The 27,688-nt window shown below is 41.6% G+C and overlaps 1 protein-coding gene across 1 annotated transcript in view; it reads left to right on the top strand.

Annotated features, from left to right (window-relative positions):
- NLRC4 (NLR family CARD domain containing 4) overlaps positions 1-26,015 on the top strand; it is a 31,072-nt gene extending 5,057 nt beyond the window's left edge. The window contains exons 4-7 of the mRNA XM_053589325.1: positions 1,681-1,851; positions 5,827-5,919; positions 6,393-6,560; positions 25,703-26,015. Of these exons, the coding sequence (XP_053445300.1) occupies positions 1,681-1,851; positions 5,827-5,919; positions 6,393-6,560; positions 25,703-25,995 (725 nt within the window). The 3' untranslated portion in view covers positions 25,996-26,015. The remainder of the gene's footprint in view (positions 1-1,680; positions 1,852-5,826; positions 5,920-6,392; positions 6,561-25,702) is intronic.
- The last annotated feature ends 1,673 nt before the right edge of the window (positions 26,016-27,688 follow it).

The raw sequence follows: 27,688 nt of genomic DNA, 5'->3' as shown, positions 1-27,688 counted from the left end.
AAGCTGAGGTGGGTGTATTGCCTGAGCTCAGGAGTTTGAGACCAGCCTGAGAAAGAATGAGACTCTATCTCTAAAAATAGCTGAGTCTTGCGGTGGACACCTATAGCCCCACCTATTTGGGAGGCTGAGACAAGAGGACCACTTTAGCCCAAAGAGTTTAAGGTTGCTCAGAGCTATGACCTGACAGCACTTTACTGAGGGCAACAAACTGCAACTCTTGTCTCAAAAAAAGAAAATGTGAACTTGAATAAACTAGTTATTCAACTATTTTAGCAATCACCAATAATCTACTGTATATTAAAGAATTACTGTGCAATAGGTTAGACACTACAGTAGGCACTTTTATATACGTTACTTCATTGGACTCTCATAACAGTCCTGGCACATAGGTATAATGATCTCGAAAGCCAAGCTAAAAGGTTGAATAACTTGCCCAGGTTTATACAATTATTAAGTAGGGGAATCAAGAGTCAGCCTGACTACAAAGCTCACGCTTATAGCTTCTGCAATCTGTTCTCCCATGACAACGATTAACATTTATTAAGCATTTATCATGTGCCAGGCACCATACGAAATATATACATTATCTGCAACCTTCCAAAGCCCTGCAGGGTTGGTATTCTTTTTCTTTTTCTTTTCTTTTCTGTAGAGACAGAGTCTCACTTTATCGCCCTCAGTAGAGTGCTGTGGCATCACAGCTCATAGCAACCTCCAACTCCTGGGCTTAGGCGATTCTCTTGCCTCAGCCTCCTGAGTAGCTGGGACTAAGACCCCTGCCACATGTCTGGCCATTTTTTTGTTGCAGTTTGGCCGGGGCTGGGTTTGAACCCGCCACCCGCGGTATATGGGGCTGGCACCCCACCTACTGAGCCACAGGTGCCGCCTGAAGTTTGGTATTATTGAAACTGTATATTTTCTTCTTAAAGCAGCAGTTTTCAACCTGCGGGTCACGACCCACAGGAACTATACTAAAGGCTTATGGCATTAGGAAAGTTGAGAACCACCGTCTTAAAAGATAGAGGTCAAAATAAGTAAATATTTTCATGACATAAGTACTATGTATAATCAGTACTAACCTTCACATTGGTTTTAGAACTAAGAATGAGGAACGTTTTAGAGTATTTTCGATTATACTGTTGATGAAGGTAGATCTCTCTTCTGGTTAAACATGCTGCATTGGAGGTGGTCTTCATTATAAAGCATCAGGCAGGCCCCAAGTCATGAGGTCCAAACCAGGACATTTTGGGAGTTTGACACACTTGCACTAGAAGCGTGCCAAGGCATCAGTGTCTCCATGCTGCGCCTCTGAACTCAGCCCCACCCTAAGATTTTTGAGGATATCAAAAGGAAATTGCTCCCAGAAGGCTTCATCCATAAAAAGAGTTATGGTAAGAGCACATACTGATCCCCTCAAAAATACTACACATTTACTCTAGTTTTTATGTTACTAAGAGAATAATCTCCACAGAGGAGACCTTTGTATGATCCAGAAGACTGGAAAGAGAAAGTTGAAAGAAAAACAACTCTCTTTGACTCTTTGTAACCTGAGGTCTCTACAGAAAGAACATGGGAAGGTCTCTGCACAATTGTTCTTTTTTCCCTTCTTTTTAAGTCCATTAATCAATGTTTAAATCTAATTAACTTGGTATCTTAGGGCATTTGCTTTTGATCTCTTTGTAGCTGAAGGTCTGACAAACCTGAAGAAGATGTGTTTATTTCGTTTGACCCACCTGTCTGACATTGGGGAGGGAGCGGATTACATAGTCAAGTCTCTGTCAAGTGAGCCCAGTGACCTTGAAGAAATCCAATTAGTGTCCTGCTGCCTGTCTGCACACGCAGTGAAAACCCTAGGTAACTAATGCCTCCATTAACTGAGTGAGAGCAGCGTAACAACATGCTGTTGCACACTAAATCTCTCAAATGGAAATTTAACTTTAAGAGAATGTAGAAAATATAGTAAAGACTTCTAGTTAGGGTAGCGCCTGTGGCTCAAAGGGGTAGGGCGCCAACCCCATATACCAGAAGTGGCGGGTACAAACCCAGCCCTGGCCAAAAAAAAAAGACTTCTAGTTAATATCTAGCCCATTCTTACTGATTTTTCTTTCTCCACATTAGAATTAAAATTAAATATTGATGGAAAAATAGTAGAGAATTTCAGAATAACTGAGGATGTTATAACTTAAAGAGAAAATGAACAAGAAAATAAGAAAATAAGAAACATCTAATAAATATTTGGCTGAATGGATGAATAAATGATTGAGAAAGAGAGTGAAGATGATTTCCTTTTTCTCCTTTTTATTGTTGTGACAGAGTCTCACTATGTCATGCTTAGTAGGGTGCTGTAGTGTCACAGCTCACAGCAACCTCAAACTCTTTTGGGCTTAAATGATTCTTTTGCCTCAGCCTTCCAAGTAGCTGAGACTATAGGCACCCGCCACAACACCTGGCTATTTTCTGTTGCAGTTGTCATTGTTGTTTAGCAGGCCCATGCCGAGTTTGAACCCACCACCCTCAGGGTATTAGGGCACCGGCCCCATATACTAAGGGTGGTGGGTTCAAACCTGGCCCCGGCCAAACTGCAACAAAAAATAGCTGGGTGTTGTGGCCAGAGCCGGTGGTCTCAGTTACTTGGGAGGCTGAGGCAAGAGAATCGCCTAGGCCCAAGATTTGGAGGTTGCTGTGAGCTGTGATGCCACATCACGCTACCAAGGGTGACAAAATGAGACTCTGTCTCTAAAAAAATAAATAAATAAAAAATAAAATCACACTATAAAGGTGGGAGTCTGTAAAGATCACTAAGGAAACCACTTGTATATTAATATAAGTAAACCATTTGTATATTAATATAATATAGTTAGAGAAACCCATATTTGTATATTAATATAATACAGTTAGAGAAACCCATAGTTGGAAAAGACTAGACAAATACTGGGAACCTAAGAACAATGAGCACAGTCCTTTATTTCCCTACATGCCACTGGGAAAAGACAGGCTTAGAAATGAAAATAGCAAAGGTACCCTTTTAAAGAGAGATTCAGCAGGTTTTTTATTTATGAACACCAAAACCCAGAAAATATTTTCTCTAAGAAAAGGATTCATATGTATTGGCCATGAGTATATTTTTTAAAAAAAGAAAGAAAATACAAAATAAGTAAGAAAGAAAAGGTCTTATACGATTGATTAAAATAATAGCTAATGTAACAAGAATATATGTTCATGAAAAACTTGTTTATTTTTGAGACCAAGTCTTATTTTGCCACCCTCAGTAGAGCGCAATGGCATCCTAGCTCACAGTAACCTCAAACTCTTGGTCTCAAGGAATACCCTTGCCTCAGTTTTTCATTTGTAGTAGAGACAGAGTCTCGCTCTTCCTCAGGCTAGTCTCGAACTCCTGAGCTCAAGCATCCACCGACCTCAGGCTCTCAGAGTGTTAGGATTATAGGCATGAGCCACCACACAGGCCAAAAACCTGTTTTTTTTGTTTTTGGGTTTTTTTTGCAGTTTTTGGCTGGGGCTGGGTTTGAACCCACCACCTCCAGCATATGGGGCTGGTGCCCTACTCCCTTGAGCCACGGGTCCCGCCCAAAAACTTGTTTTTCTAAATGTAGATTTTTCTAATTAGTCTAGATAGTAAAAGCTCTGATTAGATTAAGCAAGAATGACAAATATCTAAAATGAAGAAAAGTAGTTTTGGGCAGTGCCTGTGGCTCAGTGAGTAGGACGCCAACCTCATATGCCAAGGGTGGCATGTTTGAAACCAGCCCTGGCCAAACTGCAACAAAAAATAGCTGGGTGTTGTGGCGTGCACCTATAGTCCCAGCTATTTAGGAGACTGAGGCAAGAGAATCACCTAAGCCCAAGAGCTGAAGGTTGTTGTGAGCTGTGATGCAAGGCACTCTACCGAGGGTGACAAAGTGAGACTCTGTCTCTAAAAAAAAAAAAAAAAAGAAGTAGGTTTTAGCTACAGTGATGCCTTTATATGATTAATGTTTGCATGCAAAATACTTTTGTTTTTTTACCACCAATTTGTGTCTTTGTCATTAAAATTATAGACAGCATAGAGCTTGTTTTTTTTTTGAAAACCTGGTTCTGATAATCTCTGCCTTTTAATTAGAGTGGTTAGTCCATTTGCATTTAATGTAATTATATGAGATTTGCATCTGCCATTTTTACTATTTGTTTTCCTTTTTATCATCCTTTTTAAAAACTTATTTTTTATTATTGTTGCCATCAGTTGCAACAACCATGGGCAAGTCAATCTCTCTAAGCCTCAGTATCTTCACCAATAGTAGCAACTGATGGCAACAAAATCATCTACGTGAAGGTACACACACAGAAAAGCTCATCTCATCTGTTTTTTGTACCTCTGCTTCTCTTGCATAATTAAGGGCACTTTAGAACTGAAAGTGAGCTCACCGTGTATCTATTCCAATCATTTCATTCTATAGATGAGTGTTTTTCAACCTTTTTTATGTCAGAGCACATCTGAACCTGTAGTTAAACAGGTTCCATGGCACACTTAAATTATGTTGATCAAAAAAAGAGCAAAAAGGGCTGGGTGCAGTGGCTCATGCCTGTAATTCCAGCATTTGGGAGGCCAACGTGGGTAGATTGCCTGAGCTTGCTTACAGGTTCTAGACTAGCCTGAGCCAGAGCGAGACCCCATTTCTAAAAATAGCTGGGTGTTGTGGTGGGTGCCTGTAGTCCCAGCAACTTGGGAGGCTGAGGCAAGAGAATCACTTAAGCCCAGGAGGCTGAGATTGCTATGAGCTATGTGCCATGGCACTCTACCAAGGGTGACAAAATGAGACTGTCTCAAAAAAAAAAGAAAGCCGGGTGGCGCCTGTGGCTCAGTGAGTAGGGCGCCGGCCCCATATGCCGAGGGTGGTGGGTTCAAACCCAGCCCCGGCCAAACTGCAACAAAAAAATAGCCGGGCGTTGTGGCGGGCGCCTGTGGTCCCAGCTACTTGGGAGGCTGAGGCAAGAGAATCGCATAAGCCCAAGAGTTGGAGGTTGCTGTGAGCCGTGTGACGCCACGGCACTCTACCCGAGGGCGGTACAGTGAGACTCTGTCTCTACAAAAAAATAAATAAATAAATAAAAAAAGAAAGCCAAGAAAGAATATACTTACTGTGCTTTGAATTTCTTTTGAAAATAATTAAAGATCTTTAAAATTTTTCATGGCACACCTAAGATCCTTCCATAGCACATCAGTGGGTTGAGGCACACAAGTTGAAAATCACTGCTATTGGTGAAGATACTGAGGCTTAGAGAGATTGACTTGCCCATGGTTAACATAGCAACCATATCCTATCCTGCTTTTTTTTTGTAGAGACAGACTCTCACTTTATCGCCCTTGGTAGAGTGCTGTAGCGTCATACAACTCACAGCAACCTCCAACTCCTGGGCTTAGGTGATTCTCTTGCCTCAGCCTCCCAAGTAGCTGGGACTACAGGCACCCACCACAATGCCCAGCTATTTTTTGTTGCAGTTTGGCCTAGGCTGGGTTTGAACCCGCCACCCTCGGTATATGGGGCCGGCACCCTACCCACTGAGCCACAGGCACCACCCTCCCATCCTGCTTTTGACTCTCTGTAACCTGAGGTTTATTAATTGGAACCTGAAAATATCTGTCCATTTTGCCATAGTCATGGGAGTTGGGGGATATACCTATCCAGGTTCCTTGGTAATAATAAAATTAATAAAGTGATGGTTTGCATTGCCATTAGGAAAGATGACAAGGACTTAGAATTCCTCTAAAGATTTAAAAGATGTGTATATATATATTTACTTGAAAATATTTTTATTTTGGATTATTTTTTGCAGCTCAGAATCTTCACAATTTGGTCAAACTGAGCATTCTTGATTTATCAGAAAATTACCTGGGAAAGGATGGAAATGAAGCTCTACACGAACTGAGTAAGAATGACAACTACACCAAAATCAGATATTTGGATATGTGCCCTGGGTGGTGGGAAAAGCACAGCCTGAGCCCTGAGGTCTTTGGTATCTTACTACACTCAACTTCCTTAGGAAAGTCATTTCGCCCTTTCTTCTTTTTCTAAATTTCAATAGATTTAGGGGCTACAAGTGTTTTTTGTTATGTGGAATAATAAAGAAGGCATTAGGTCAGAATTAAGCAAGATTATTCATAATTCGGTATTTGGTGAATGTTTGCTTATTAGTATGTCCAGTTTCATGTTACAGTTCTGCATGTTTGTAAGTTCTTGAATACATTCCATAAACATAACCAAAAACCAAGAAGATTCTCATTGCAGATTGAGTAGGCTGCTGAGCCACAGAACATAAAGATCATTCCTTCCTCCACATCTCCTCACCTGTCCTCAATTTCGAAATGATCTACTTCTTGAACTGTTCTCTGTTTCTTCAAGTTGCCAGGCTGAACATTCTGGAACAGCTAACGGCGCTGATGCTGCCTTGGTGCTCTGGTGTGCAGGTCAGCCTGACCAGCCTGCTGGAGCAACTGGAGGGGGTGCCACAGCTCATCAAACTTGGGTTGAAAGACTGGAGACTCACAGATGCAGAGATTAGAATTTTAGGTAGGTACACACACACACAACCAAGAGAAAAGGGGTTGGCCCTAGGAAACTTTTTAAGTTGGCTTCACTTATTCTGCCTCCTCTTTAAAAAAAATACCATAAATATGTTTAAAGACAGCTCACACATGGTAAGGAGTAAGATGATTTAAAAACTGGCCTTCCAAAGAAAGAGCATGAGTCATTGGTGATAGATGTAAGCTAGTGTGATTTGTAGTCTTAATACTGTCGGGTTCCAAAATACCCATAAAATATTATTATATTTATCTCACAAGGATATTTAAGTTATTTGTTAGAATTATAATGCTGTTAAATCTTAATTACAGCTCCCCAAAATGACTGTGGGTTTTTACCCAAAATAAAAAGATAATTCTACAGTAAAAAACAAAACAAACAAACAAAAAAAACTGGCCTTCCTTCAAGTTTTTAACCATGTTACCTATATAATTAAATGAAAAGCATTCATGGGGGTGGCGCCTGTGGCTCAACGGAGTAGGATGCTGGCCCCATATTCTGAAGTGGCGGGTTCAAACCCAGCCCCGGCCAAGAACTGCAAAAAAAAAAAATGAAAAAGAAAAGCATTCACAGCATCTGACAAAATGTCTTACCTTAGTAATGGCTCTTCCCAGCTTTAACTGTCTGAAATTCAGCAATGCCCCTTCAATCTCTGGAAAATTTTCTAGTCACTTATTAGATATTCAAAACACATAAAGGTAAGTACGGTTGTATGTAAATGGAGTCAGAGACTATCTTTCAGTAGCTGTGATATAATCCAAAGACAAATAGATCTATATAAATGACCTAAAACACCACCAATCTCAGTAGTTGATGAAAGGTCCTCATGTTGTCTGTGTTAGTTATCAATTTCTGGGTAAAAAATTGCTTCAAAATATAATGGCTTAAAACAATAACCATTATCTTCAAGTTTCTGTGGGTCAAGAATTTTGGAGCAGTTTAGGTGGGTAGTTCAGACTTAAGCTCTCTTCTAAGACTGCAGGCTGGATGATGGCAGGGACTACGGAAGGATCTGCTTCCAAGGTAGCTCCTCCCTGGTTGGCAGATTAACACTGGCTGTTGGCTGGAGGCCACAGTTTCTCATCACTAGACCTCTCCATAGGCTGTTTTGAGCTACCTTGCAACATGGTAACTCATTTCCCCCAAAGCAAGTGATCCAGAAGAAAAGCTATGCCACCCTTGGTAGAGTGCTGTGGCACCACAATTCACAGCAACCTCAAACTCTTGGGCTCAAGCAATTCTCTTGCCTCAGCTTCCCAAGTAGCTGGGACTACAGGCACTCACTACAACACCCAACTATTTTTTTGTTGCAGTTGCCATTGTTTAGCAGGCCTTGGCTGGGTTTGAACCCACCAGCCTTGGTGTATGTGTCCGACACCATAACCACTGTGCTATGGCATGGATCCTGAAAGCAGCAATGTCTTTTATGACCTAGCCGCCTTGCAAGGTCATTTCTGCATATCCTATTGGTTACATGGGTCAACCTTATCCATTGTGGGAGTGGACAATACAGGAACATGAATACAGAGAGTTCAGGATCACTGGGGCCATCTGGATAGCTATCCCACAATCCTTTCAAAGGACTGATGAAAACAACTTCAAGGGCCTTCATTCCCCTTACAGAAGTTCTAGAATGTGTTTAGTTTATATTACATAAAATTTCAGCTATTTTTAATTGTAAAAGCTTTGTGGTATTAAGTACATTTATATTGTTAGGCAACCATCATCCATTTCCAAAACCTTTTCATCATTTCCAACTAAAATTCTGTACCCATTAAACATTAACTCCAATAGTCTCCTCCATTTAAAATCTTCTCTTGTGGAAATGTTTACCTCTGTAAGTCCTTCAGCTTCCCAGGATTTTGCCCACCCTAATAGTGCTTCAAGTTCTGGATCTTTCCTTTTCTTAATTCTTAACTCCACTTCCATTTCCCCTAACCACTCCCTAGACACATTAACTCTTATCCTGGGTGTCATTTTTTTCAGGCCCTTCCTCTGTTCTAGGTGCTATTAGATTAGAGGAGGTGGCTTCTGTAACAGACTAATTAGCTAGCTGATAAATAATCTCTCTAAGGCAACATCATATCTTGCATGAGTAGGAAAGTATATGTCTTTCCAAGGAGGTGGTTGGAGAGTGTACAGATTTAGAATTCATGTGGTGGAGGCATTTTTTAGATTGGAGTCTTTTAGCATCTTTCAAATCTTTAAGTACGTAGCTACCTAATTTTCGCACTCCAGAAGCTAGCCATTGAGACCAGAGAAGATAGTGATATGTTTGATGAAATAAGAACTGAACTAATAATTTGCCCTTTGACTTTAATTTCCTAGTGCCTCATAGCCTCCATGAGTAAATAAGAAAAATAAATAGGCCAGATGTGGTGGCTCACAGCTGTAATCCTAGCACTCTGGGAAGCTGAGGCAGGTAGATTGCCTGAGCTCACAAGTTCGAGACCAGCCTGAGCCAGAGTGAGAACTAGTCTCTAAAAATAGCCTGGCATTGTGGTGGGCGCCTGTAGTTCCAGCTACTTAGGAGGCTCAGGCAAGAGAAGCACTTGAGCCCAAGAGTTTGAGGTTGCTGTGAGCTGTGATGCTCCGGCACTCTATCAAGGACAACAAAGTGAGACTCTGTCTCTAAAAAAAAAACCTAAAATACATGAAAAGGCAGTTGAATCCTAGAAATGTAGCTGTAATGATGCTCCCTAAAATGCAAGTTTAAAAAAACGAGTGAAACCTAACAAATCAATAGTAGCAACTAACTTATTCTCAAAGTTAAAAAAAGGTAATTTGTAGAATTATCATTATATCCCTATGAAAGATAACCATTATCCCTGTTGTACAAAGATGCTTAGACATAAGGAGATTATCAAACTAAAGCAGGAAAAAGAGTTGGAGACAGAAAATCTGATGGAAGAGGCAAGGGTGGGTGCTGACATTGCTCCTCTCCAGCCCTTTCCTCCACCTCCCGGAGGTGTAACATGAAGTCAGCTAGGGCTAGAGGCCAAAGCCAAAGGTGAGAGCCAAGAGTTCCTTGCCTTTGGTCTCTAGCCAGGTGCTGAGACTGCCATCTGTCAAGCCCCCTTAGAGGGTCTATGTTTATGAAGTAGTTAGGTGCACTGATTTTGGAATCCGACAAACCTGCCTACCCCTTTCACTTGATAGATTTGTGGCCTGCAGCAACTTAGTTAAATACTCTGAGCCTCAATTTGCTTATCTACCAAATGAGGGTAATTATGATACCTGCCATATTAGCTGTTATCATGCTAATCGTAATTGAGCTAATGCATGTAAAGTAAGAAGCTCAACATTGATCCACTGGATACCCTCAGTAAATGGTACTGTCATCATTATCCTCTGTGGACTTCCAGGGGAACCAGATACTAGAGTTACCTTCCAGAAAAAAACAAAACCTTCTCTGCTTGCAAAATAAAGTACAACCTGCTCAGCTTTAATGGATGAGAACTTTCCTGGCACAGCCTCAGTTTACCTTCCTGACCTTCCTGTCCATCTGTACTTTTGTCTTCTTCTGTACCTCCCAGCCACACACAGCTCCACAGACGGACTTCTCCCTGTTCCCCAACTTCTCCTGCACTCCTGTTAAGACCCAACTTAAGTATCTCCTTGCTGGCTGGCACATGCTCTGTATACTCCCTCTTCTGTGCCCCCACGTAGAACCTGATGTTCAAACTCGTTCTAATACACACAGACATATACATACATTTTGCAAAAGCTAATTGTTTTGCTGTGTGTGATACACTATTATTTTCTATTCTTTCTATTTTATTTCACCTTAAAAAATTCTGATTACAACCCCTTTGATTTATTTCATAATTCTCTAAAGGAGGGGAAACCAGTAGCTTGGAGAAAACCACTGCCCTAATCCATATCCTACCCTGAGCTTGTGTTTCCATGATCACTGCTGGCTCTGGATTTCTGCTCTGGTGGGATCTCTAGTTCTGTGACATCTCACCTCTTGCAGTGGTTCTTTTCCCTTTGCCCATGACCCAGGTGGGGAGAACAGTCACCAGTGCTCAGGTTCTATAAGAGGCTGCAGGATGTTTATGGGTGTGGTAGATTGAGTGTTTGTGGATGGGATTATATGATGGTCCTAAATAGCCAGTTACTTAAATTTCATATTAGCGTTTCCTCATTCTCAAAAGAGATGCTTGCCCATTCCTGCCCCTGCAGGCTCCAGCTGCCTATCAATTGCCTTGTCCTCTTTCCATCTCCATCTCTTATAGTCCCTGGGCAATTATGAAGAAATTCCTTCCATTTAACTATGAAGAGTAATTCAATTATTGCTATCCCCTAAACCCAGACTCAGCACTGGGCCTTTCTTTACATATCTAAAGATTCAAAAAATATGCTAAATAATAACAAGCCTCTGTTCCAGTTCTTACCCACTCCTCTTCTACCAAGGAGGTCTACAAACAGCTGGGAGAACATATTTATTTCTCCACTATAGGAATCATAGCATCTTTCTGGAAGAGGCAGCCAGGGTCCAGGTTCCTTTAGTTTTGTACTTTTTAATGGATGTATAACATACAGAAAAATGCAGAAATCAAAAATAAATAGTATGATGAGTTTTCTCAAGGTGAATGTAACCACTATCCAGACTTCTAAGACTGTAGCCTTTGCTATTCTTAAATTTTATACAAATAGAATTATACATTAGGTATTTGGATGTATCTGCCTCTTTTGGTTAACATTATAGATGTGAGATTCATCCATATTATATATAGTTGTAGTTCATTCTCATTGCTGTAAAATCTTCTGTATGAATACACAACTCATTTGCCCATTCTGCTAGTGATGGACATTTAGGTAACTTCTAGTTTTTGTTTGTTTGTTTGTTTTGAGACAGAGTTGCCCTGGGTAGAGTGCCGTGGTGTCACAGCTCACAGCAACCTCCAACTCTTGGGCTTTAGCAATTCTCTTGCCTCAGCCTCCCAAGTAGCTGGGACTACAGGTGCCCACCACAACGCCTGGCTATTTTTTTGCTGCAGTTGTCATTGTTGTTTTAGCTGGCCTGGGTCAGGTTTGAACCCACCACCCTCCATGTATGTGGCTGGCACCCTTACCCACTGGGCTATGGGTGCCACCCTTCTTCTAGTTTTTGAATACTATGAATAGAATTGCTATGAGCATATGGGCACATTTTTGTTGAGTGTGGAATTTGGATCATAGGTAGGCAAATGTTAAGTTTTAGTAGATATGCCAGTTTTCCAATGTCCTTGTATCCAATATAGGTTTTAAAAAACAATGGTTTTCTCAATGAATCCCCAACAATAAAAAAAAAAGGTCAAAAAAAAAAAAACCAATGGTTTTCTTTATCATAAACAGACAACACTGTGTTTTTATCATAGCACTTACCACATATATTTAGAAAATGTGTTCATATGTCTATGTGGTCCACTAAACCGTGACCTCTTTAAGGACAGAGCCTATGTCATTGGGCTTGTTATTGAGTGTATATCCCACAGTGAATGCTCGAAAAATACTTGTTTTTTTTTTTTTTTTGGCCGGGGCTAGATTTGAACCTGCCACCTCTGGCATATGGGACCGGCGCCCTACTCCGTGAGCCACAGGTGCCGCCAAAATACTTGTTGAATAAATGAGCAAACAAAGTTATAGAAGTGCCACAATTTGCCCTGAGGTAAAAGCTTAGGTAATGTAGGTTCTTAGAACCTTAAACTTTGTTATAGTAAATGCTGGGTTTTTTTTGTTTGTTTTTTTTTTTGCTGTTTGTTTGGTTGGTTTGTTTTTTGAGACAGAGGCTCATTTTTTTACCCTTGGAAAAGCGCTGTGGCATCATAGCTCACAGCAATCTCAAACTCTTGGGTTCAAGCAATCCTCTTGCCTCAACCTCCTGAGCAGCTGGGACTACAGGCACACGCCACAACACTCAGCTATTTTGAGAGATGGGGTCTCGCTCTTGCTCAGGCTTGTCTTGAACTCCTTAGCTCAGGCAATCCACCTGCCTCAGCCTCCCAGAGTGCTAGGATTATAGGTGTGAGCCACTGCACCGGGTCTTGCTGTTTTCTCATATATAAAATCATCCCCCCAAATCTAAAACATGTTTATCTAACTTCACAGCCTCCTTACAATGTCCAAACCAACTAACTGCTCAGACAGAAACCTTCTATCTTAAGTTTTCTGGCTCTGGTCCACAGTTCTCTACTGGATCCGACCTGACTTAGGGATCCCCATCCACATTTACTGGTGGCATGAGTGATAGATGAGACACAATATGCCTTGAGATGGGATAATAAGATACAGACTGGTAATAAGATACGGGGAGCATAATGAAGTAAAGTCCATGTAAGAAGATGTAGGAAGAAACGAGTCTTGGTGTGGGCAGTATGTAATGAGATGTAGGGTGGCTGAGATGCACTGAAGACATAGTGAAGGAAATTCTTACTGTCTTAAATACTTATAGATATATGTTAAGAAAGAAGAAAGGCTGAAAACTAAAAAGTTAAGTTTCTAATTTAATAAGCTATGAAAAAAAAACTCAGAATAAATCCCAAGATAATAAACATAAGAACGTAAGTCAATGAAATAGAAAAAATAGAAACAATTATTCAAAGCTTAAAGTTGGTTCTTTAAAAAGAGTAACTCAGTAGATCAAAGTTAAGCAAGACCAGTTAAGAATAAAACAGAGGGACGCATTTCATTAATCGAAATAGAGATATAAGGCCAGGTGTGGTGGCTGACACCTGTGAGTACTCTGTGAGGCTGAGAGGTAGATTTCCTGAGCAAGAGCAAGACTCCCGTCTCTAAAAATAGCCAGGTGTTGTGGCAGGTGCCTGTACTCCAGCTACTGGGAAGGCTGACACAAGAGGATCTCTTGAGCCCACGAGTTTGAGGTTGCCGTGAGCTATGAGCCACGGCACTCTACCCAGGGTGAAAGTGAGACTCTGTCTCAAAACAAAAACAAAAAGCCAAGATGGAGATGTGTTTATAGCAGGTTTATTCATTGTGGTAGTTAATTCCATGTGTCAACTTGACTGTCCTAAGGGATACCCGGAGACTTTGTAAAATATTATTTCTGGGTGTATCTTTGAGGGTGTTTCTGGAAGAGAAAGCAGTAGACTGAGTAAAGGTCACTTCATCAATCAGGGTGGGCATCAACCAATCCTTTGGGGGCCTGAATAGAGTAAAAAGATGGAGGAAGAGCAAATTTACTTCTGTTGATCCATCTTCTCTTGCCCTTGCACATTGGCACTCTTGGTTTAAGACTTATGTCAGTCATCAAATTCCCCTGCACTGCACTCCCACCCCACTTTTCCCAAGTTCTCCGGCTTTCAGACTCAGACTAAATTACACCACTGGCTTTCCTGGTTCTCTAGCATGCAGATCATGGGACATCTCCGCCTTCATAATTCCATGAGCCAATTTCTATGATATATCTCCTTTACGTACATGTGTATATATGTGAATGTAGATATGTATATGTGTGTATATCTATATATACATATATATTCTACTTCTCTGGAAAAGCCTGACTAGTACATTCATACTCATCAAAAACTGGAAGCAGGCTCACATACACTGAGGCTGGCAGGTTCAAGCCCGGCCTGGGCCAGTTAAACAACAATGACAACTGCAAAAAAAAAAAAAAATAACCAGGCATTCTGGCGGATGCCTGTAGTCCCAGCTACTTGGGAGGCTAAGGCAAGAGAATGGCTTGAGCCCAAGAGTTTGAGGTTGCTGTGAGCTGTGACACTCCGGCACTCTGGTGACTATACCAAGGGCGACAAAGTGAGACTCTGCCTTAAAAAAACAAAAACAAAAACAAAAAACTGGAAGCAGCTGAGATGCCTTTCAATAGGTTAAAAATAAAACGATCAGGTGGCGCCTGTGGCTCAAAGGAGTAGGACACCAGTCCCATATGCCAGAGGTGGTGGGTTCAAACCCAGCCCCGGCCAAAAACTGCAAATAAATAAATAAATAAATAAAAAATAAATAGAACTACCATATGATGCAGCAATCCTAATGCTGGGTATATATCCAAAGAAAGGAAGCTATTTGTGCCTCTATACTTATTGTGGCACAATTCACAATAGCCAAGATATGAAATCAACTAAGTGTACATTAGTGAATGAATGGGTAAAGAAAATGTGGTACATATTCATACACAATGGAATATTATTCGGCCATAAAAAGGATGAAATCCTCTCATTTGCAACAACATGGATGAAACTGGAAGATAATATGTTAAGTGAAATAAGCCCTGCTGCTGAAGACAAATATCATATGTTCTCACTCATGTGGGAGCTAAGAAAAAAAAAACCTCATAAATAGAAGGTGGAGGCTGGGAGCTCATAGCTCAGTGAGGAGGGTGCCGGCCATATACACCGAGGCTGGTGGGTTCGAGCCCAGCTGGGCCTGCTAAACAACAATAACAACTGCAACCAAAAACTAGCTGGGCATTGTGGGTGGGCACCTGTAGTCCCGGCTCCTCGGGAGGCAAGAGAATTGCTTAAGCTTAAGAGAGTTTGAGGTTGCTGTGAGCTGTGACACCACAGTACTCAACTGAGGGTGACATAGTGAGATTGTGTCTCAATTAAAAAAAAAAAAAAAAAAGTAGAAGGGGGCGGCGCCTGTGGCTCAGTCGGTAAGGCGCCGGCCCCATATGCCGAGGGTGGCGAGTTCAAACCCGGCCCCGGCCGAACTGCAACCAAAAAATAGGCGGGCGTTGTGGCGGGCGCCTGTAGTCCCAGCTGCTCGGGAGGCTGAGGCAAGAGAATCGCTTAAGCTCAGGAGCTGGAGGTTGCTGTGAGCTGTGTGAGGCCACGGCACTCTACTGAGGGCCATAAAGTGAGACTCTGTCTCTACAAAAAAAAAAAAAAAAAAAAAAAAAAGTAGAAGGTGGAATGATAGTTACGGGATAGAGGGGAGGGATAAAGGGAAGATGGTTAATGGGTACAAATATATAGTTAGATAGAAGAAATACAATCCAGTGTTCAGTAATACAATAGGACGAGTATAATTAAAAATAATTTATTGTGGGCGGCGCCTGTGGCTCAGTGAGTAGGGCGCCGGCCCCATATGCCGAGGGTGGCGGGTTCAAACCCAGCCCCTGCCAAACTGCAACAAAAAAAAAAATAGCCGGGCGTTGTGGCGGGTGCCTGTAGTCCCAGCTGCTCTGGAGGCTGAGGCAAGAGAATCGCGTAAGCCCAAGAGTTAGAGGTTGCTGTGAGCCATGTGACACCACGGCACTCTACCCGAGGGCGGTACAGTGAGACTCTGTCTCTACCAAAAAAAAAAAAAAAAAATTATTGTATATTTCAAAATAACAAGAAAAAGTAAAACTGAAATGTTCCTGAACAAAGAAATGATAAAGCTAGAAATAAGGTATGACCCAGTTACCCTAATTTGATCATTACACATTACAAGCTTGTATCAAAGTATCACAGGTACCCCATAAATATGTACAACTATTATGTATCCATAATAATTAAAAATTAAATTAAAAAAATAGGTGAATGGATAGGAAACTGTGGTATATCCATACAGTAGTACAGTATTTGCTAGTCAAAAGAAATGAGCTCTCAAGCCATAAAAAGACGTGGATGAAGCTGAGTTCATATTGCTAGGTAAAAGAAGCAAATCTGAAAAGGCGACATGATGCCCAATTCTAATTATATTCCATTCTGGAAAAGACAAAACTATAGAAACAGTGAAAACCTCTAGTTGCCAGGGGCTTGGGAGCGAGAGAGAAAGTTGGAGGTGTTTTTAGGGCAGTATAACTATGCTTTCTGATACTTTAGTTGTGAATACATAATACTATGCATTTGTCAAAATCGACAGATCTTTACAAAGAATGAATCTTAATGTATGAAAACTGAAAAAAATCTTTAGGATGGCCAGGAAACCACAGGATGAAATGCAGAATGCAAAACAATCTAACTGAAACAACTAAGTAAAGGGGATGAGAGGAAAGATGCTTTGGAAACGAGTAATCTGTGAAACTAAAGGCAAAGTCAAGCATATGTAAGTCCTCTAACTGATATCGTTATATGCCACAGGGGTACAGGTTAACAGTTCTGATACTGCCTGTCATGAACACTGGAATTGAAAAGCTAAGTATATGGATGGCAGGAGCCGGGCGGGGTAAGAATTTACAGCAAGAGGAAGAGACAAGAATGATCTACGTGGTAATGGATAGAGTTGGAAATGCCAGTAAGAACTCACATTCAGCTTAACACAGATACAGATAACATATGTAAATATACACACACGTACATACATACACAAGTTAATATAAATACATATATTCCCTTGCTCTGTCAGCTGAGAGGGTCTAAAAATACTACCCCAAGCTGGCACAGTGGCTTACACTTTTAATCCAAGCATTTTTTTTTTTTTTTTTGTAGAGACAGAGTCTCACTTTATTGCCCTCAGTAAAGTGCCCTGGCATCACACAGCTCACAGCAACCTCCAACTCCTGGGCTTAGGCCATTCTCTTGCCTCAGCCTCCCAAGTAGTTGGGACTACAGGCACCCGCCACAACGCCCGGCTATTTTTTGGTTGTAGTTGTCATTGTTTGCAGGCTCAGGCCGGATTCGAACTCTGATGTATATGGCTGGCGCCTTAGCCGCTTGAGCTACAGGTGCCACCCTAATCCAAGCATTTTTAGAGACCGTGGTGGAAGGACTGCTTGAATACAGGAGTTTGAGACCAGCTTGAGCAACATAGCAAGAACCCATCTCTATAAAATACAGAAAACTTAGCCAGACAAGCTGATGCCTATAGTCCCAGCCACTTGGTAGGCGGAGGCAGGAAGATCTCTTGAGCCCAGGAGTTTGACGTTGCAGTGAGCTATGCTGACACCACTGCACTGTACCTGGAGCAACAGAGCAAAACTCTCAAAAATAAAGAAGAAAAAGAAAATCCAATAACATCCCAGTGTATAAGATGAGTCTAGAGCATCTCAGAAAGTTAGGAAGTATTAAAAGACAAAAACAAACAAACAAATAAAAAAAGCTTACATCAATGGGGCTATGTCAAAATGACACAGGAGTCAATTAAAACAATTCACAATGGCCAAAGGTAGAACCATTTGAGCAATAAAATAAAGTAGTATTGGATCATATGCCAAAGTGATATTCATGGATCCATACTGATATAATAAATGGTAGGGAAAGAAACAAATCTCTCATGCGGAAGAATTTCAAAGAATTACATGAATATTTCACGTACAAGGAAGTGAAGCATAACTCCCACTGCACACTTCCTTAGTGATAGTATAGAAACACAGTAAAAAAGAGTAACTTTAGGCCGTGCGAGATGGCTCACATCTGTAATCCTAGCACTCTGGGAGGCCAAGGCAGGCAGATCTCCTGAGCTTAGGAGTTCAAGAGCAGCGTAGGCAGGAGTGAGACTCTACTAAGAATAGAAAAACTAGTCAGGTGTTGTGGCAGGTGCCTGTAGTGCCAGGTACTCAGAAGCTGAGGCAAAAGAATCGCTTGAGCCCAAGACTTTGAGGTCTCTGTGAGCTATAAAACCATAGCACTCAACCCCAGGGGTCCTGAGTGAGACTCTGAGCAAACAAAACAAACAAACAAAAACCTAGTAACTTTACAGTGGAAAAAAGTGTACTACCTCAGTCAGGTGATCAAGGTCAACAATGAGAGTATTAATTCATGTTGATAAAAATGTCATTTTACCTCTATGATATTCCCCCCTAAAATTCATATCCCCAGTCCAATCATGAGAAAACACCAGACAATCCTAATTAAGGGACTTCTACAAAATACTTGACCAATACTCCTCAAAACTGAAGGAAAGTATGAGAAATTTTCATAATCAACATGGGCCCAAGGAGACATGATGATTGAATGCAATGTGGTATTCTGGACGAGATCAGGGGACAGAAAAGGACCTTTAGTAAAACGTAAAGAAATCTGAATAAAGTATGAATTTAACAATATGTATCAATATTGCTTTAAGATGTTAATATAATGGTAAAAGAAACTGGATATGGAATGTATGGGAACTCTATGCATTACCTTTTTAAATGTTTTGTAAATCTGAAACCCGTATAAAAAATTAAACTTGGGTGGCGCCTGTGGCTCAAAGGAGTAGGGCACCGGCCCCATATGCTAGAGGTGGTGGGTTCTGACCCAGCCCCGGCCAAAAACTGCAAAAAACAAACAAACAAACAAACAAACAAAAAAAATTAAACTTAAAAAATAAAAGGCATAGGGCGGCGCCTGTGGCTCAAGGAGTAGGGTGCCAGTCCCATGTGCCGGAGGTGGCGGGTTCAAACCTAGCTCCGGCCAAAAACTACAAAAAAAAAAAAAGAAAGAAAGAAAAAGAAATAAATAAAAGGCATAAAAGGAATCATAAATAAATTAGAGATTTAAAAGGTAGAAATCCATCAATTATAATACCAAGAAATTGGAAAATTTAGATAAAGGAGACATGCTTTTAAAAATATATTATTTATCGGGTGGCGCCTGTGGCTCAGCGGGTAGGGCGCCAGCCCCATATGCCGAGGGTGGCGGGTTCGAACCCAGCCCCAGCCAACTGCAACAAAAAAATAGCCGGGCATTGTGGCGGGCACCTGTAGTCCCAGCTACTTGGGATGCTGAGTCAAGAAAATCGCCTGAGCCCAAGGATTTGGAGGTTGCTGTGAGCTGTGTGATGCCACGGCACTCTACTGAGGGCGATAAGGTGAGACTCTGTCTCTACAAAAAAAATATATATATATATATTATTTATCAAACTGGTTCAGGAATTAAGAGAAAGCCTAAATAATCCTATATGTTATAAATAATTAAACTTCTAGTGCTCCAGTGGCACAATTGGTTAGCGCACGTGGTACTGACAAAATAAATAATTAAACTTCTTTTTGAGTAGAAAAAACTAATCTGAGATAGATTTGGGGTCAAGTTTCACCATTAGGTAACCTCATAGTAACAGTGATCACAGATAAGATCAACTAACTGGTGGATGCTAAAATCAGTGGGAAAACTGTTGAGGAGAAATAAGATATCAGTTTAATATCAAAGTATCTCACTGAAAGTATTTATCAATTTATGGTGGGAAAACTGGCAGACACTACCTTAATCAAGAGATCAAATGGGCCAGGCAGGGTGGCTCACACCTGCTGCTATCCTAGCATTCTGGAGGGCCAAGGCAGGAGGATCCCTTGAGCTCAGGAGTTCAAGACCAACCTGAGCAAAATTGAGACCCAGTCTCTACTAAAAATAGAAAAAAAAAAAGAAAAATTAGCAGGGTATTGTGGCAGACACCTGTAGTCCTAGCTACTTGGGAGATTGACATCAAATGTTCTCAGGAGGATTGCTTGAACCCAGTTTGAGACCAGCCTGAGCAAAAGCAAGATCCTGTCTCCACAAAAAATAGAAAACTTAGCTGGGCCTGGTGGTGGGTGCCTGTAGTCCTAGTTACCTGGGGGGCTGAGGCAGGGGATCACTTGAGCCTAGGAGTTTGAGGTTGCTATGAGCTGTGATGATGCTGATACACTCTAGCTGGGGCGACAGAGGGAGACTCTGTCTCAAAAAACTAAAACAAACAAACAAAAACTATAACTAAAAGGTATATCCCAAATGATATATTTTTAAGACATATAGTACTTGTCAAAATCATCTTTTTACGAATAGAAGGGAATGACAAACTCTGAATCCAAAATAGTAACTACCTTGGGTCAGATGTGTAGAAGAGGAAAACATTGTGCAATAGATCCAGGATTTTGTCTGTGTTCTTGTTCTCTGGGTGATAGATTCACGAGAGTGAGTAGGTAAGTGGGTAAGTTTAGAGAGCGATCCAACTCCTAACACCTGGAGTTCATTAAAACAATGACTAAACACAATCTTTCTCAACATTGCCTGACAATCTTATAATACGTCTGTATTCAACACTCTCCACATAAACTCTTTCAAACTTTATTGTCCTCAATCCAACAGTCTCCCATTTCTCCTCTTTCACAGAGGATGTGATTATCACTCTCCTGTTACATTATCGTGGGCTCTCTCCTCTCTGGGGGTGCTCTCTTTACTCTGTACTCGGCTCCCTTCTATCAGTTGTTCACATCTCTCCCCTTTTAAACAAAACTCTCCCTGAGCCCTACCTTCCTCCTCTGCTTATTTTTCTCTTTTGTCCTTTAAAGTAAAAGCTCTAAAAAAAAACGTATGTACCATCAGTACATCTCCACCTCCTGCTCATCTGTCTCTTCCCATCCATTCCATCTAACTCTCTGCACCTGCATGTGGCTAAATTCAATAGACTGTTTTCAAAGTGTTTAACTTACTTGATCCTGCTGCAGAAGTTGACACTGAAGCTCTCTTCAAAATGTCCTCTTGACTTCCAGGCCACCTTGTTTACTTCTCAGGCTCCTTTTTAGTGGCAATTCCTCTACCAAGAAAATAAATGCTCTTGATTTTCTTTAGAGCTTAGTCCTAGACACTCTGCAATTCTCCCTCTGAGACATTTGACCTCATATCTTTAAAAGAAAAAAATTTTTTTTTTTTTTCCAGAGAGAGTCTCACTCTGTCACTTTGCCTGGGTAGAGTGCTCTAGTGTTATAGCTCACAGCAAATCCAAACTCTTGTGCTCACGAGATCCTCTTGCCTCAGCCTCCCTAGTAGCTGGGACTATAGGTGTCCACCACAACACCCACCAGTCTTTCTATTTTTGGTAGAGACAGGGTCTCGCTTTTGCTGAGGTTGGTGGTGAACTCTTGAGTTCAACCAATCCACCAGCTTTGGCCTCCCAGAGTGATCTCAAATCCTTAATTGCACCCCCCCTTTTCTTTTTGCTCATGACTCCCAAAATTTTGTTTCTAGTCCGTCAGAAATCTGGCACTGTAAGAGAGAAATCATTGCTACGTCAGGGATAGATTTCATCTGTTCTAACAAAGCCCTGTGTTAAATGGCATTTTTTAACTGAAGTATTTGAGGCTGAACTCTATTATTCAGACTTTTGCCAAAAAAAAGAGAGAGCTGTCACACACTCTACTCCTTTTCTAGAAGCTCTTGGTAAATCCTGGATCCAGTCATTCTGCCACATGGATTCTGCAGCATATTTTTATTTTCTAAGAGGTTCTTTCTTCTCTCTTTTTTTTTTTTTCATGAGACAGAGTCTCAAACTTTCACCCTAGAGTGCCATGGTGTCATCATAGCTCACAGCAACCTCCAACTCCTGGGCTCAAGTGATTCTCTTGCCTCACTGTCCCAAGTAGCTGGGACTACAGGCATCTGCCACAATGGTCATCTATTTTTTAGTCAGGGTCTCACACTTGCTCAGGCTGGTCTTGAATTCCAGAGCTCAAGCAATCTGCTCACATTGGCCTCCTAGAGTGCTGAGATTATAGGCGTGAGCCACCACGCCTGGCCCAATTTTTCTATTTTTAGTAGAGATGGGGGTGTCACTCTTGCTCGGGCTGGTCTGGAACACTGAGCTCAAGTGACCCTCCTGCCTTGACCTCCCAGAGTGGTAGTTATTATAGGCCTGAGCCACTGAGCCCAGCTGGGGGTTGACTTTTGACTGGTTAGCTTAACTCTGAGGTGATCAGGCAAGGAAAATGGCTCTTTGTTTTTTATTTTTATTTATTTATTTATTGCAGTTTTTGGCTGGTGCTGGATTTGAACCCACCACCTCCAGCATATGGGGCTGGCGTCTTACTCCGCTGAGCCACAGGTGCCGCCCATGGAAAATGGCTCTTTGTTTATAGGGCCTTGGGGTGGTGAGCTGTTCATTTTCTCCTGAGAAAAATCCTCCAGTCTTCCAGTCTTACTCCTTTTTTTTTGAGACATAGTCTCATTATGTTGCCCTCGGTAGAGTGCTATGGCATCACAGTTCACAGCCACCTCAAACTCTTGGGCTTAAGTGATTCTCTTGCCTCAGCCTCCCAAATAGCTGGGACTACAGGCGCCTCCCACAATACCCAGCTATTTTTTGTAGCAGTTGTCATTGTTGGCTAGCCGGCCCGGGCCATGTTGGGGGCTGGGTTCGAACCTGCCAACTTTGGGGTATGTGGCTGGCACTGTAACCACTGTACTACAGGCGCCAAGGCCCAGTCTTCCTCCTTGAGCCATAGAAGCCCAGTTGCCAGTGTTCTGGGAACAGAGTTGGAAAGCCTCCTACTTTTTTGTGTTTCCAGGGTATCCTGCCATAGCACCCGCCCCCAACTAATTACCTTATAACATACACCTTCACACTGTGTTGTAAGCCCAATAAGATAAGAACCATGTCTGTCCTTTTCACGTATCAATAGCAACTGGCACAATTTGTGGTACATAATGGGTGCTCAAAAATACATGTTGAGCTCTGGCACAGGCTCAGGTGAACTACAGGGCAAAACAGGAGTTTTGTTTAGGGGCAGGAGTGGCAGTTCATGCCTGTAACTAGTACTCTGGGAGGCCCAGGGAGGTGATTGCCTGAGTTCAGGAGTTCAAAACCACCCTAAGCAACAGTAAGATCCTGTCTTTTTTTTTTTTTTGAGACAGAGTCTCACTCTGGAGCCCTGGGTACAGTGCCATGGCAGAATCCTGTCTCACAGCAACCTCAAATTCTTTGGGCTCAAGTGATCCTCTTTCCTCAGCCTCCTGAGTAGCTGGGATTACAGGCTCTGCCATGATGCCTGGCTAGTTTTTTCTATTTTCTTTTTGTAGAGACAGAGTCTCGCTCTTGCTCAGACTGGTCTCTGAAATCCGGAGCTCAAGCAATCCACTTGCCTCAGCCTCCCAAGGTGCTAGGGTTATAGGCGTGAGCCACTGTGCCTGGCCTAGACACCTTTTTTACTCCTCCGTTCCTTATAGTGTTATCTTTTACCTCATGGTCATAGCTAGATTGCTGCCCTGTGAGTAATCTAATGAAAAGGGGAAAGTGAAAGTGGGGGACATTTGTTTTTAAAATTGACATGGGAGTTGCATGAATCACTTCTTCCTGTATTTCCTTGGCAAAAATTTAGTCACACCTAGAAGCCAGGGAGGCTGGGATATGACTGGCCATATGTCCAGATGAAAATCTGTAACTATGGAATAAGGAGAGACGGATTTGGGAAACCCCAGCAATCTCATTTTTCAAGGAAATAAAAGCAGAGAAAGGAGGGTCCCATGATAGTCTCAGTGGCAAGTAGCACACTGACCATTGTTAAGAGACAGGACCCCTGTGAATCACCTCCTCACCTGGTTTTGCCCACTCCTTCCACCAACATCTTGACTATGGTCAGAGCCCATTCACTGCACTTATCTGGTAAAGAACCTGAAGAACCATCAAACTCTTATGACAATGATAAAAGTTCTGGTTGACATCCACTGAAGACAAACTCTGGAATGAGTGCTATCTACAACATTGTACTTACTTGCACTGAACAACTACATGAGGCCACACAGAGACATCTCAGCCCAAATGCACAGCCTCCCTCACTAGGGATCTGGTAAACACCCTTACTGAGAGTGAGTGAGGGTATAGCTTCAGTGCACCAGTGGGTTGACCTCAACACATAAGCTGGTTAGAAAAGAATGACCATTTCTGTGCTCCAGCCCTCATTACAGTGTTAGGGAGCTTTCAGTCTTTGCTTGTTAAACTGAAGATAGGTCGAATGCCATTGAACCTTCCTTGAACTTGATCTTCTTGGCCTCCTTTGTCTTTTATCTATGGGGAGCAGTGGTCTTCTGTACTGAGACACTGGAAAGAGACTTTTTTTTTTTTTTTTTGAGACAGAGCCTCAAGCTGTCACTCTGGGTAGAGTGCTGTGGCATCACAGATCACAGCAACCTCCAACTCCTGGGCTCAAGCGATTCTCTTGCCTCTGCCTCCCAAGTAGGTGGCACCCGCCACAACGCCCGTCTATTTTTTGGTTGTAGCCATCATTGTTGCTTGACGGGCTGGATTCGAACCCGCCAGCTCAGGTGTATGTGGCTGGTGCCTTAGCCGCTTGAGCCACATGTGCTGAGCCTGGAAAGGGACTTCTAAAATCTCTTTTTTTAGGAAGTATCTCCTCCCCCTTGGAATCCAAACTGAATCTTGGATCCTCATTTCTATAAGGCTGCAACACTGTTTAACAGCAAATATCTCCTAAGCAACACAGATTTAATACGTAATAAATTAAACCTCCATGCTTAAAGCTGAGGTGTGGGACTCAGATGAGCTGGAATGAGCTGAGCAATGTGGATTGATCAGCCAGGTATACATATGTGTCTTCTGCAATTTGTGGATGAGAGTCCAGAGTTTAAACACATAATAGAGTTCCCTTGTCCAGTCTGCCTGATTGTCTACCCTGTATTTCAGAGTGAACTTACCCAGAAAAGGCCACAGCAGGGGGTAGGGCTAATGCTTTGCACAGATAAGACATGCAATTCATATGGAGCTATGTGAACCCCCGACATAGAATACTGGACTGCCAATTTGCATGCTGGTACCTGACCTGAATGAGAGGTATATTTTTCTTATTGCAAGATTCACCAAGTTCCAATCCCATCTAAACTGTAACATGAGAATAAAGAATAAAAAGGCCTGCCTTCTTTGTCTATCAGAGGACCGGATATCCATCTTGCTATTATAGGAGGTACTTTAGGGTGCCCTATTCTGTGAGAAACAGAGGAACTTCCTCAAGAGGCTAGGGAAGGTTATAACAAGGAAACAAAAACACCCAAATATTCTGATAGTAAAGCAAGCTCACCAAAGTTGACAGATAAGGAACATTCCACACCCAAAGAAACAATAGTTAGGTAGTATTTCCTCCTTCAAAAGAGGGAATGCCCTAATGGTGCGGCAGTTTGACTCCAGTTTTGAAAACAAGTACTGAATACTCAACAGCATCTCACACACCTCAACTTTTAACCAAGCTTCCGTTTCCTAGAAGTCGTGAAAGAAGGAACAATATAGAATTCATTTATATTTGTTTGCTATACCACTGCTAATGGTACTTGCCAGATTCCCTTAAACACAGGAAAAAAATGTAAGTTGTGAAAATAATGGATCATATTCCCAATCCCTGCCTTCCCTCTAGAGAATTCTAATTCATTTCTGAAGCAAAGCACTAGTTTAAATATGGCCATTTCAAAATGGAAAAATAAATTTATGTAAAATAAATACAGTCTATGGTATTTCTCTTTAAAAACTGTTTTCTTCCAACTAATACATATTTCTTTACCCAGGTGCATTTTTTGGAAAGAACCTGCTGAAAAACGTCCAGCAGTTGGATTTGGCAGGACATTGCGTGAGCAGTGATGGATGGCTTGCCTTCATGGGGGTACTAGAGAATCTTAAGCAATTAGTGTTTTTTGACTTCAGTACTAAAGAATTTTTGCCTGATGCAACATTAGTCAGAAAACTTAGCCATGTGTTAGCCAAGTTAACTTTTTTGCAAGAAGCTAGGCTTGTTGGGTGGCAATTTGATGATGATGACCTCAGTGTTATTAAAGGTGCTTTTAAACTAGTAACTGCTTAAATATAGGTACCCTAAGCCAATAAGTGCTCTGGGGACCCCATTACTTTCTGCCTAGTGATTCTAAAATCTTACAAAAGGAAGCCAAAGAGGAAGAGGAAATAGAAGGGACTTTAATTTGATGATGTGCAATAGTTTGCTGTTTCATCTCTCCTACTAGTATTAGTAATTCCTTGAAGTGACTCTTGTACATCTTTGTGTTACCCTTGACCCCAGGACACCAGGTCACAAAAATTAATATATTAAATGCATATTTACTCAGTACAGTACCTGACATGTACTAGATTCTCAACAAATATTTGCTGAATGAGAAAATTAAATTACCAATAAATAGCTACTGAATGTAAAAATAAAACAAAATTACTTAAAATCAAAGAGAAAACTCTATAGACATTCTTTAATTCAAACAATCTGGAATGTAAAAAGCACTGACTCATGTTAGAAGCAGATCAGACTCGCCAAAAAAGATTGGCCTTCTTCGGTTGAGCAAAATTGGCAGTTTACGCACAGCTAAATTAGACGTTTTCAATGCCGGACTTCTCCAATACCAGATACATGGTATGTAATTCCAATCCTGACTTCAGAGATTAAGGAAGAAAGGAAAAGTGTATCCCATTCTTTTGTAGCCTACAGAAGTAAGGGTATTCTTGCCCTAATCTTTTTAATCTTTTTTTTCAAACATCTTCAATGTAATCCTTCCTCACAAAAAAAGAACTCTAAGAGAATCTCTCAAATCTAAACAGTTTTAAATTGAGGCAAGTCTAAGAAAAAAAAACAACAAAACACCTAAAATGGTGTTATCCTGCAACACTTGGCCTGTATGTCGAGGTAGTCACCAAGGAAATTCTGGGCACGGTATTTGTCTAGCAATTGGGCAAATGTTCTGCAAATTTTGGTCATAAATTTTTAGAGCTGATGTTTTGCAGATCAACAAAGTCATCCTCCTGCCCTTTTTTTGAGACCAAGTCTCACTCTGTCACCCTGGGTGGAGTGCCAGGTGTCATAGCTCACAACAACCTCAAACTCCTGGATTCAAGGCATCTTCTTGCCTCAGCCTCCCGAATGGCTGAGACTGTAGGCATGCGCCACCATACCCAGCAGTTTTCTCTTTTTAGTACAATTGGCGATATCTCACTCTTGCTCAGTCTGGTCTCCAACTCCTGAGTTTAAGCAATCCACTGGTCTTAGCCTCCCAGAGTGCTAGGATTACGGAGTGAGCCACTACACCCGGCTTGCCCTCCCTAACATTACAGATGAGAAAGCTGAGAGAAGTTAAATGAGTTGTCTATACGTTATAAAACTTCGTATACAGTGGCACCATCAGGATTGGAATCCAAATCTTTTGCGTCCTAATTCAGTATTTCTTCCATTACAACATAATGACTTTTCTTTTTCTTTGAGACAGAGTTTTACTATGTCAGCCTCAGTAAAGTGCTATCATAGTCACAGCTCACAGCAACCTCAAACTCTTGGGGTTAAGCGATTCTCTTGCCCCAGCCTCCCAAGTAGCTGGGACTACAGGCACCTGCCACAACACCTGGCTTTTTTTTTTTTTTTTTTTGGTTGTAGTTGTCATTGTTGTTTGGCAGGCCTGGGTTGGGTTTGAACCTGCCAGCTCCGGTGTATGTGGCTGGTGCCTTAGCTGCTGAGCTACAGGCACCAAGCCCATAGAGACTTCTTAAAACAGGGTTAATCA

This window comes from Nycticebus coucang, chromosome 4 (genome assembly GCF_027406575.1).
Source record: "Nycticebus coucang isolate mNycCou1 chromosome 4, mNycCou1.pri, whole genome shotgun sequence".
Taxonomy (NCBI): domain Eukaryota; kingdom Metazoa; phylum Chordata; class Mammalia; order Primates; family Lorisidae; genus Nycticebus; species Nycticebus coucang.
The sequence above is the reverse complement of the archived record's forward strand: the minus strand, read 5'-3'. Positions and strand labels throughout refer to the sequence as shown.